The sequence below is a fragment of the Hyposmocoma kahamanoa genome, unplaced genomic scaffold (assembly GCF_003589595.1).
Source record: "Hyposmocoma kahamanoa isolate Upper Pololo Valley unplaced genomic scaffold, ASM358959v1 80, whole genome shotgun sequence".
Taxonomy (NCBI): domain Eukaryota; kingdom Metazoa; phylum Arthropoda; class Insecta; order Lepidoptera; family Cosmopterigidae; genus Hyposmocoma; species Hyposmocoma kahamanoa.
Window position 1 is genome coordinate 7242289 of NW_020654051.1, and position 13205 is coordinate 7255493.

The 13205-nt window shown below is 37.7% G+C and overlaps 1 protein-coding gene across 1 annotated transcript; it reads right to left on the minus strand.

Annotated features, from left to right (window-relative positions):
- Positions 1 to 4823: 4823 nt before the first annotated feature.
- LOC113233764 (eukaryotic translation initiation factor 3 subunit B) lies at positions 4824 to 12861 on the minus strand. The gene is made up of 10 exons (XM_026468954.1): positions 12713 to 12861; positions 12189 to 12504; positions 11779 to 11965; positions 11396 to 11622; positions 10046 to 10222; positions 8969 to 9548; positions 8616 to 8734; positions 7829 to 7982; positions 6150 to 6258; positions 4824 to 5155 (listed from the first exon to the last, which is right to left on the minus strand). The coding sequence occupies exons 1-10, from the start codon at positions 12837 to 12839 to the stop codon at positions 5061 to 5063; spliced, it is 2091 nt and encodes a 696-aa protein (XP_026324739.1). The 5' UTR covers positions 12840 to 12861; the 3' UTR covers positions 4824 to 5060.
- Between the last annotated feature and the right edge of the window lie 344 nt (positions 12862 to 13205).

The following is a 13205-nucleotide window of genomic DNA, read 5'->3' on the forward strand; positions in this document are numbered from 1 at the left end:
GTCCTTTAGCAGCCTAGTGAAATCGACGTGGTCGGACGTGACGGGGGACAGTTTGTTCAGCACCTTCGCCACGAATGTGGGCACGTCGTCCGAGCCAGTCTCCTTCAGAAGTGTGTATCGGTGGAAAAGCAAAGGAGGCCTATCGACCTAAATGTAAACGCACCTCAGCTTCAAAGCAAATTTTTGCCGTCCACAAAAGTAGTAAAGTTATGACTTTGTTTCAGGAGGGGTCCAATATTTAGTTTATTAAATTGTAAGTTATGGATATTGTTATTCTTGTGGTAGTGAATAAACATTTTACAATTAGACATTGTGTTAGTACGTTGTTGTGCACATACACAAATTGTAAGTATGGCTAATTGAATTTAATGTCACAAAAACGTAACTTTCGAGTAAAATTCCTGCTCCGAGACCTGCAGCAGAAGCCAACGTGACTGCAGCACGAGGCGCAAGCAGAACGTGACGTCCTCACTGCCTTCCTGTCTGCAACAGCTTCACTCGTGGAAGTCCATGATTTCACGCTCTGCGGCATTGTTGGTTCTCACGTTTATTAGGGCAACACGCTACTATTTTATAAATTTGAAACTTACAAATAATTAATTAATAAAATTTCTGTTTTTGCAGCTACCGTTTACTTAATTTGCAATTAAATATATGCGAAACTGATTGTACTGGCACTGTTTCTTATTACGTCTTCTATTATACCATGTTTTAACAAATTGGGGAAACGAGTTCTTTAGTCGATTCGGCAAACGTAGTACGCTTTCCGGGCAGACTGAGTGACGATCTATGAAAGGCTGCTGGAAGTTAATGGATGCGACATGCTAAGGGCCTGGCAAAATGGCACATGTCCAGCTGTAGACTGCAAAATGATGTTTTAAGCAAATGTAAATCCAGGCAATTCAGAGCCATGAGATTATAATCTTTTTTTATTTATGTAGTTTATCATATTTCTTTCTCATTCTCTCTTGCACGCTATTGCCCGCTTATAACCGTAGCTCTCACTGCCCTGGGTTGGCTGGAAGAGATCTCTTTTAGAGATAACCACCACATTTGCTCACTTTCTGTTGAACTAATATTTTTGTTGTATTTATTTAGTGCCATAAAGAATATTGTAATAATTTATAAAGATTATATTTATTATACGACCTCCGTGGTCGAGTGGCTTATATTATTTAGTTATTATATATTTTTAACCTACACTGGGATCGCGGAGTAGCAAATTAATTTACTTCCATTTTTATTAACATTGACTTCCGCAAAGTAATTAATTATATTTACTTAATTTAATATTATATTTGATACACGCCCAACACTTCCTCCAAGAGGTTTTTTATTCAAAATTACAGTTTTAATAAAAGTACCTACCATGCTTTCAGGAGGAGATCGTATATGGGGATACTTGCTGCATATTTACTCAAGTTGTATGATAGAACATTGAATACAGCATTATGTGGCCAACCGCACCCAAACAATATTTTAAGTTGACTCGAACACTTTGCGGCGCTGCTGCGGGGTAGTGCAACCTAATTAATCGCCGTGGTCATGCCGCGCGCCGCGCCCTTGTAAGGCCCGTGTAATTATCGGTTCTTTGCCAATTATTGTTATTAACACGTAGCTTCGACGTCATCGTCAAGTGAAAAGTCGTGAAAGTATAAGGCTCTTCAGCAGTTGTTTAGTCTAAATCTTTTAAATGACAAAGACGGGGGACTGGGATAGGGTAGGTGGCGCTAATCCTAAATCCAATAAAAGAATAGTCGGCATTATCCATAAAAATCTGCACAATGAGCGCCATCTAGTTGCTTAGTTGGTTATCAGTAGAAATTAGAGTATACAGCTTTGAGGAACCTCCTCGGACGACGTTTCCTGTACGTTTGGCGCAGCCTGAGCAACAATCAGCCCACCCACCTTACGTCAATTGCCAATTCCTTTCACTATAGTGTATGCCATCAATAAGATAAGAAGATAAATTCCAGCTTGTCAATGTAATGCAATTATTTATATTTGGTACTCGTTGCGACATCTCGTGTACCAATAGGTACTAAATAATCGACTACGCTGTCTTCGATCGCGGTAAAAAACTAAACAATTTGGGCCAATATGAAACTGTTTCGCCGCACTGCGCCTCCCTTCACGCCACTTCAAAATTCTCCTGAATGTTTTTTGGTCCACATCTAAATTGTACTTTACACGATCGACATAAAGTTCATTACGCTATGTATAATTTCATTTTAAGAAGTCACCTTCATTCCGTTCCGCGGGTATGGAAATTGTCGTATTTTGGCTTTACGAGGTTGGAGTTTTCATGACTATGTTTTTAATGCAATCAGATTTAAGCTATGACTACACCAACTATCTTGCGTCCAGACTCGACTTTATGACGACTTTGTATTCATCAAATTTTAAAATCTCGACTAATGACGCCGGAATAACGCACGCATCGTACGCGGCACCGCGCTTTGCCGTTCAAATGTGGTGGCCCTAAGGCAGCCCTTCCCAAAGTGGGCGATAGCGCCCCTTGTGGGCTCTGCAGGCCTAAAGGAGGGAGGTAAGAGTCCCAGAAAAAAAATGGGGGCGTTGTGTCGAGGCGTAGGTGGAGATTTATAATTTCATCTAGGAAGACTCTTAGACACCGCCTAAGCTCTCGACACTCGACTACAACTTGTGAACATCAACTAATATTAATTAAGAGATTGCTCAAACTAACTCGGTTCGATATTTCTCTCCGAGTAGTTCACATATCTGTCGTGTTTTATTGAATAAATAAAATAAAAATCATGTCAATCAGTCGCTCCGTTTCGAAATGAAAGTAGACACAAACAAACAAATAAAAAGGCAACAGACACAGTTTCGCATTTTAATAGTTATTAGTATTCCTAGATAGGTAATTTTCGTAGATAATAGACCGCGGGCAATCATGTTTTAACAAGTTTTTGTTAAATAACCCGATTTGTGCATTCCTGTATCAATCGGCTGGTTCATAGAATACTTGTTCTTACTTGTAGAGTACGATTGAGCGTCGAATGAGATAAACGAGTTTATGCATGTTTGTCTTTTTCCTGTCGATGCGTGCTGCTTACGCAATCCTATATAAACAACGTAATAATTATTTTATTTTCATTTGCGGTTTCGCGCGTAATAGATAAGCAGTACTTAAGTTCAACACGGAAGTAAAATAGAAGGAACGGCAATACTGTGCGGAATATATTAAATTCGGATTCATTGAAAATCCCACAAACCCATCGTCGCCTTTGTGCCTTCTATGTCTAAAAATATTTTCGAATGAAGCAAAAGCCTTCAAGACTGCAAGATCATTTGACTAAAATGCATCCAGATAAGAAAGATAAAAAAGTAGCATATTTTCAAGACCTAGCGAAGAAGCATAATACTCAGCCAAGTGTAGCAAAACTCTTTTCGGCGGCTGCTAAGCAAGATGACGACGGACTTCGAGCTTCGTACAATATCTCTTTGTTAATTGCTCAAAAAGGCAAACCACACAACATCGGAGAAGAGTTAATTTTACCAGCAATAAAGGAAGTAATAACTACTGCGCTTCATAAACCGCCAGCAGATATTATCCAAAAAATTCCTTTGAGTAATAATTCTGTGCAAAGACGAATTCATGAAATGGTTGAAAACATTGAAGAATCATTGTGCAATCATCTGAGGTCTAGCTGAATTGAGAATTGGCTTTTTACACTTTACCAACTAATGACGCATTGTTGCTATCTTACGTGAGGTTTATTAAAGATGAGAAAATATGTGAAGAACTATTGTTTGCTAGAAATTTAGAGACCGATACAAAAGGCGAAACCATATTCAATACATTGGAAACGTTTCGTGATGAGAGATTCCCTTGAAAAATATATCAGTTGCTACGGATGGCGCTCCGGCTATACCAGGGTGCCATAAAGGTTTCATAGCGTACTTAAAAAATAAAATTCCAGATGTCCTTGCTGTACATTGCGTTATTCATAGACAACATTTGATTGCTAGTTTAAGTGAACGACTATTTCAATCACTGCAATATGTCATCAAAGCTGTCAATAAAATCCGTAACAGCTCTTTGAATGATAGATTATTTCATCAGCTAACTTATAACATCAGTTAACTGCCACCGTGGCCAAACGGTTACCATGCCGGACTGCCACGCAGAGGTCCCAGTTTCGTTTCCCGGGTCGGGAGAAATAGTAGTATGGCCTACAATTATTTCTCTCGTGAGTTTGGGTGTAATTTGTGGTTGTCTATGTGTGTGTCCATGGCACCCGCGACACAGGGTTTCCCTAGTGCGGGGCTATGTTGAGTGTGTGCGTTATTTATTTATATTTATTTATTTAGCTTTGTGAATGACGAAGATTTCAACCGTTTGTTGTTTCATACTGAAGTTGGTTGGCTATCAAGAGGCAATTGTCTGACTCGATTTTACAACCTGTTTGACTCTATGATAGAGTTCTTGGAAACTAAAGATACAGAAGTGCTCTAATTATCGACTTCATTACTAATTAACAAAATATACATTCAATTCCCAGGCCGGGCTCTCCTCAAAGGGCAGCTTAATAATTTATTTTATATGTAAATCAAATACATTCATCATGCATCTCAATCACAGGGTGATAATACATACGCGTAGTAGGTTTATGACATTCAAATTCACAAGTCGATCGTGTAATTGTTGTTTATTCATACCATCATACAGTCCTGGAGATAAAAAACCAATAAAAAATAAATACAAAAAAAAACAGGTATTAAAAGGCCATTGTCCATTTGAAACATCTCAATTTAATATGATTTCTATTAACAATTCCTATTGTATAATTTATAAACCAAAATCTAAAACAGCAAAACATTGTGATATTTTTTAATGGAGCGTTGTGACCAAATATTAATAATGGGATGACGATACAAAAAAGATTTTAGAAACTTTTGTGTTTTATTAAAAAGAGTTGTTCGTGAGGTTGTGTTGACCGGTTTTATAACCCGGATTTAATCGGTTTTATGAAACCGCTTTTTCAAGGAGGCCGGAACAGGTCCCGACCTCAAACGCGAAGGAAATATGGCGACTACTCGATGACGGTTTGTTCCTCTTTCACGAAAAATTCAACAACTTCTTCAACGGTATTGGTTGAGTCGGTGTCTAGACCATCTGTATCAACATCTGTCAAAGAAAAATGTGCAATAGTTAAAAGTTGAAACTGGGAGATATTCCCAATATATCTCAATATCCCCCCAAATCTCTCCATTTCTCTCATTCAATGGATCATCTTTATTTACATATATCTAATTGACAAATAACGTACAATAGGATGACGGTACCAATTATTGACATTTTAATTGAAGTGTGACCTTAAATTTGAAATAACTTTCTTGTTTTTAAACATATAATCAATAGTGATTAATTTACTTGACAGATGTAATCCTCAAGAAAGATTATGCTGTAGCATGTTTGACAAAAAAGCTATTATAATTATTACTAAAATACACGAGACCCACCGAATATCTTCAAATGCCTACAATTATTGAGGAAATAACTAGGCTAACTAAGTCCTATAAACTCATATCAACCAAGTAGCTAGCGCATTGTGTGTACCACCGCGGACGATTGAAGCGTAAACACATTTGGGATTCAACTAACTACGACGACGAGCTGTATTGTTTTCCCGACACAAAGACAACCCAACGACGGAAGGGTATGCCTGATATGCCAAAATACATCAAAAAATGAACTGCTTATTGTCTCACATTAGGCTGATGGCAATTAGGCATCATGGCAAAAAGAAAAAATAAATAAATAATAATTGTTACTAAAAAAATTCTAAACAAGAATTTCTCAAAAAGTCCAGTAATGAACAGCAAAAATCCAGTAATTAATTCTCACCACACACCCAGTATTTGACACTTACTAATAAGAAACGTGTTATGACAGAGACTTTTGTTCAAAATCTTATTAGAAATTAATTTAAAAAATGTCGAACACTGACTGGTACTTGTGTCGTTACTACATTTTAGTAATACGAGTTTTATGGACATAAATCCCTTTAAGCATCACTTCAATAAGGTATAAAACGCATTTAGTTTGGACACTTCTGAAGCGTGCTGATATATGGGGTTCAATTCCCGCTTGACTATTAACATGTTACATTTCAACTTACAATTCCTAAGCTCGAGCCTGCGAGGCTTCTGCTCGTTCCACTCCTGCGTCTTGGCCTCGCGGTATTCCACGTACTTCTTCATCTGCTCCGTGCGCTTCGCCACCAATTCCTGTCCAGAAACAATAATAATAACGCACACACTCAACATAGCTCCGCACTAGGGAAACCGTGTCACGGGTGCCATGGACACACACATAGCCTACCACAAAGTACACCCAAACTCACGAGAGAAATAAATGTAGGCTATACAAATATTTCTCCCGGCCCGGGAATCGAACCTCTGCGTGGCAGTCCGTGCTCTGAGACAATGTTAACTGTTCGGCCACGGAGGCAGTTTAATAAAGGTTTATTAAGTTTCAACGGCCTCATGCGGTTGCTCTGGGAGTATCAGATCTCTGATACATTTAAGCACTGAAACTTCACACACGTGGGTTACAGAGGCTTTGTGTATAGCCTAATGTAATTTTTTTTTTCTCTGACAACCTTTTTTACTAACATAGTCTGAAGTTCTCTGTAACTAACATGATATGGACAATGTCTGAAATATTTATTTCCTATTTTTTATATTATTGACATTAAGCATCATTTAAGGTCTAAGACATACATGGGCGGGATATGTTGCAACACCCAAATGATGGCCAAAATGTAGTGAAAGAAACTTGGGGGAACGGCACCAAGATGGATAGACAACATCAATATAGTTCCGGGCCGTAGATAAGCTAGACTAACGAAAGATTGTAGTGGATGGAAACAAACAAACTACAAGAGGTTCTATACCCAGCAGTGGGTGAAGTCGGACTGGATGATAATCACTATTAACCCATATATTCCATATTATCATAGCCTCCTTCTCCTAAGGCCCCGTGTACGTGGAAATGTACAGTGGGCGTTAACGTGATTATATTCATTATTTCATTCATGAAACCAAATAATGTCGTAACTCGACATTGTGGAATTGAGAAAACACTATTTGAAAATTATAAAAAAATGTTGAATGAAACCAATATAATATTATACACTCGTCTAGAAATGTATAAATAAGTATTACATATAAACAAAAACAATCACATTACACTTTACTAAGTAATTGATGTGGTTGTCACTCAAGAAGTTTTCTATGAATTGTCAGTGAATTGTGAAATTTTTGAATCTTCCATATTTCATAACAGTACACTGTTACCTTCGATACTAGAATACGAAATCGCATTAGAGGACCTCAGTGGCATAACGGTTAACATTGCGGGCGCTAGATGAGAAAGTCTCGGGTCCGATTCCCGTTAGGACCAAATAGGGAAACGAAATTTCTAAACTGGTTCTAGTGATGGCGTTTTGGGTATTCCTTGGAGTGTCTTCTATTGCTCTTGCACTCATAGTTCATAGAATCCCCAAGGTTGAGATCAGGTAACTGGTGTGGTTGTCTGGTCTGTCACTATTTATTTTATATAAAATATGGTATTTTAAGAAGTTTGTTTTATTTAATCAATACTGTATAAATGTTAGCTATCAAGAGTGTTCCTAGTACTAATAAATTATGCTTTGAAATATATTCATAATAGTCATGATACGGATACCTACATAGACAAAAATCTAGGACATTTGTTGTAACTGTACAATTTTTATTCAAGCTCTGAAATAAGCAGTGTTTTTAATTTAATAATTATTCCGTCCACGAGTCGTACCTTGCTGGCTTTGCTGCTGCGCATGCGATCCTTGGACTCGAACTGCGAGTAGTACTTCTTGAGGTTCTTCTTAATATCCTTCTGCTGCTTTTCGGACAGCAGCGTTGGAGGCCGCGGCCGCCAGTGGAACTGCGCGAACCCTTCTTTCATCACCCTGTATAATAGGAATATTACTGTGTAAATTCACTGTGACACAACTAGTGGTATGGCTAGGTGGTTTCTCGACTGGAAATTACGTGTATTCTACTAGAGCTAATAATAATAAAAATCTATAATGATCAAGGCATATAAATCATAGGGTCCCAAATTTTTTGCCTCACCGTCCACTTAGGCAAGATAAAAATATTTCAATGCCAACCAGCACAAACAATAATACAATAATTGAAAACACGTATTGTTTTATATGTACTTAACACAAACAAATCACGAGGAAAAAAATTATATATTTGTAGTGTAGTCTATGTAGATAATTCAGGTTTTTTATTTCAAATGCGGTAGCACGCCCTAGTAGCATCGACGCCTCTCAAAAGCTTCCGAGACCCCTACCCCCCTAGGACTCTTCAGCGCCCACTGGGTAAGGAAGACTTTGAGGAACTATGGTACAAAAGAAACTAAGAACAGTACTGCACTTCCGACTGCCACCTGAACAACTCTCTGTTTGAAAGGTCCTAAACTAAACATCACACAAACAATCATGTTAGAATAAAGTTCAATTATATACTCCTGGCACATTTTCGGCTTCATTGCTTACATGTAAGACAGTATAAAAGCAACTTTTTCTGCTTACCTCCTCAAAATCTTGCCCTGGAAGGACCAAATGTAGTAACCGCAGTCCATTTTGCATTTGAGAGAGGATACACCGGTCACCACATAGCGCCCAGTCGGATCCCATTCAATGCCAGACATCTGTAAAACATTCAAAATTATCTTCAAGTAAAAGAAAATATTTGGAGCCAAATGCATTTCACTGTAGTGCACGAAGAGAGAATCAGGCGCAACACTAAGGTCTACGAGTAGTCTCCGAAATGTGCAATTATTCACAATGTTTTCCCCCTGACAAAATACGCAAGATTTTTATATGTTGTTTAGTTGCCATTCATGAATAAATAAACGACAAAATACTACAAACATACAACTTACCTGGTAATGATCAGATACATTCATAATGGTAAAGTCATTGGTGTCTAAGAACTCCAAAGCTCCGCCAGTAAGGCCAAGATGGGCTAGCACAATGAACTGTCCAGAAGGACACCAAAAAAGATGATTAAATGGTTTTCTCTCGAACTTCTTCAACAGTGTGGGCGCTTGCCCTGTATTTACTTGATAGAAACTTATACAAATATTCGCTGGGTCACCGTGAATGATAGCGAATTTCGATCCTACAGGCTCCCATGCAAATGCTTGAATTTGCTCCTTAATCTCAACAGAGTCCACTGGAATTTCCTTTTCTCTCATATGGAATATTTCAAAGTTATAATACATCCCGGAGTACTTAATTTCATTTTTGTCTTTCTTGACTTTTGAGTAGCGGTCGACTTTGACACAGAGGTAGTCTCCAGACTTTTGCCAATGGATCTTGCAGTCTGCGACTGAGAATAAGTTCTTTGAGCGGTTTTCGGTGCGATTTGGAATCTCTAGAAGCGTGACTCTTGCGGGAACGTCCTTGTCTTCGGCCACCCAGTATGCGAGAATATTGTCTGTTGGAGACCAGCTAAAGTCCCTGTAATTTGAACACAACAAATATTAGACATCTTGAAGTAACACAGTGAATCACTAATTTTGGTAATCGCATCTTAGTTATAAGTAACAAATACAAAAGTGCTACATAGAAAGTTACAGTGCAAATTGAATGGCTAGCTATAAGAGGAAAGGACATAATATATAGCACTAGCTGACACTCGACGCCCCCACGCCTACTGTACTACTTACTTGAGAAATAATTGGTTCTCCATACAAACTATCATCCCCCACTTCACCCATTTATTTTTGTGACAAAAAGTAGCCTATGTCTTTCATCTAGGTATCTATCTATCTTGTATCTCTATACCAAAATTCATCAAATTTGGTTCAGCAGTTTAGACATGAAAACATAATAGACAAACATATTAGTTTGGGTATATTGTCCAAACCACATAGGGTCCATTTTCATTCATGAACAAGCACGAATGCATGGTACTAATAAACGTAAAAATAACATAATTCTAATCACGTATTTACCTGATTCCAGGGATCTTAATAGACTTCTTGTCGAGCAGGCCGAAGCCGGGCGTCTCGTACACGGAAAGCACGTCAGTGCCGAGTCTTGCGAAATATTTGTCGTCTTTGCTCCAGCGAAAAATCGGCCATGTCACGTATTCTTCGGGTGGGGGGAAACTACGCTTCTCTTGCCCCGTCCTGTATTTTAAAACAATAATATTATAGACAAGGGTCTATGGACAATCAAATGAATGTTTTTGAAAATAGAGCAGTGCAACACGCAAAATAATCATAGCAGGCACAGTTTGCCTTATCTGTGTGTAGAGAAAGGTCCTTAATCTGCCATTGTAATCAACATAATTAATGTACAATTGCCTATTATACTATGAACAAATTAGGGCTACATAAAAGTTACATATACATATAATGTTCTGGGTGCCTGATAAGTTATTGGACATTAGTGATGAAAATGGAGATCTTATCAGAATTTATTTCATAGCTATAAAGTTGCATACATTGTTTATAGTGTGACAAATCTCAGAAAATTATTTCTTTATGTTAGTGTGTCACATTGGCATTGTAACAAACTGCTTCAATAATCAAATTTTTTGCAAGTAAGCTAAGCAAGACAAAATGTCCTAGAAAACTGTTTATAGATTTCAATTTATTCTACTTTTAATCAAGGCTGTAATTTCAACATCTATGTTATATGGATTTAAAATTGTTATTTTATTACCAAGTAAGATTAAAGAAACAATTACTTTGCAAAGTGATACATTTCAAAATATGGTAATTAGAGGTACCACAAAAGATGTTATGAGTCACATATTTTTATTGCCTACGTTTATTTCTTTAGTGAGTTTGGGTGTAATTTGTGGTTGTCTATATGTATGTCCATGGCACCCGCGGCACAGGGTTTCCCTAGTGCGGGACTATGTTAAGTGTGTGCGTTATTATTATTATTATACAACAAAGCACGTAATGATAACAACATATCATTAAGACTATTACGTTGAAAAAGGACTTTAGTTAGTGTCCTTAGGCTTCACAAATAAAAGTATTAGTGAGCTATACAGGCCTACTGTAGAATTTGTAAAAAGAGAGGCTCAAAAACTGGTTAATTTTTCTACGTTGATACGGCCAGGGCTTGAACCCAGGTCCCGAGATAGCGACACCTTGAAAACCAGCATACAAGGCACTCAATCATGAAGGTCATCAAAAAAGAAAAGGAAGTTCTAACCAAAATAAGAAACATCTGCATTAAAGCAGATTTCTGCTGCATATTAAACTTATCATACATATTTAACTTATAATAACTATATTAAATTGAAAAATTATAATATATTTATTTAATTAACCTCTAAATCTTACCTAATATCCCAAATGATTAACTTCTTGTCGTCTCCTCTATCACTGCTCGGTGAAAATGTAACAATGTAGTTTTCACATGGCGAGAATGAGATAAACCGTGCTTCTGGATGGAAAAATTTCTGAAATTGAGAGAACTTTGGGCCTGCCCATAATGCCACTCCTCGCCAATGGAATGTTGCCAGGTAGGTACCTAGGGGAGACCAAACTGCATAGGTTTCTGTCCAGTTCTGTGAAAAAATTTTTTTTATTATCTATGCATTCTATCCATAACAATTAAAATGAAATTAAAGAATGCTTCATATACAGCTCATTACAGTACTATTAAAATAAAAATCGAAACGAAAACTCGTAAAAGGTAACAGACTGTGACTCTTAAACCTTACCGGCCTCTCCTGCAACAACACAGGTTCAGGCAGAGCATTCTGCCAAACCTGTAGGGCGACTCCTGTGCCAATTCCGACCAGAAACTGGTCATACGCATCTGGGTCCATTAAATACCATTGCAAGTCAGATTGGACCTTGAATGGCTGAGGTGCTGGAGGTTCCCATTCTTTTGGGATTTCTGAATATCTGAAAATTGTTTTTATAGGTAAGAAACTTGGAGTCCTATGTAATGTTTAGGTACATGTCTTTTGGTGTTAAATTATAAGAGTGCATGATAGTATATGAAGCAATTTTAAAGAACTCAAAAACAATATTTTTAATAATCTTATCAAAGCTTTTTCTTTAATCTAAGACACTACATTACAAAACTAGCCACCGTAAATCAAAAGAAAGCATGTTTTATACTTACTTTTTGAAATCAGTGAATAGATTCACTAAAAACGTATGCTGCTTATCTAATTTACAATTATTAGTGGCTTTCACGGCCTCGGCGGCATTCTGGGGGTTATTGTACTCCAGAAAAATGTACCCAGTCGTGACACCATTCTCTGTGGTGGGGTAATACTCATTCACAATCTTGCCAAATTTGCTAAAGATCTTATTAATTACACTCTGGAGCTTCTCCAGACGCTCGGGCCCGACCTGCGGGCACCCGTCTACCACGATCACGTTCTCGTAACCATCGGACTCTTTCGGCTTTTGGTCCAAAAGGTCCTCCAATAATTCTGCAACGTCAAAGTTAGGTTATGTTCAATGACTCTCACTTCTTACCTTCAAATTACAGTAAAAATCACCAAAATGCACTCCCGTAAACACTTTGCAATTCACTAATTTCATAAAATAAGATATAATTAGCACAAACACAGAAAAAAGCGGGTAAATGCGTGGGTGAAGCATATGGCCGGCCCAACCTTAACTCGTGATAATTCCTACCTTCGTCGGGGATATCGTCGACGAAACCTTCCGGATCCTCGAAGTCAGGTTCCTCGTCAAAATTTTGGTCCTCATTATCACTTTGAGGGGTTTGATTTAGTTTTTCGTCGCCTTTTTTCTTAGCCATTTTGACGTTATAACGTGTGGTACCGGAAGACACGCCATTAGTGGACTAAATCATAGACAACAACTTTTTACTTTAACTGTAAAAAAACAAAGTTTTGTTGTTGCAAACGTTCATGTTGAGAATGACGACAATGGATGCTGGTTGCAATTTGCAATCGTTTCTAGAAGCAGTTTTCGGTCATTATTCAACATTGTAGATTTTAAGTATGGTATGACTATAACTCAAAATTGTGTTGACTATTTCAAACATTAAAATCATGATGGAGACCAAATGGACGCCAAACTATAAAACAACATGAGACCAAAGAAAAAAAACGCATAAATTTTAGCGGGAAACATTTAAACTAGAACGCAGGCCGTTTTGAAT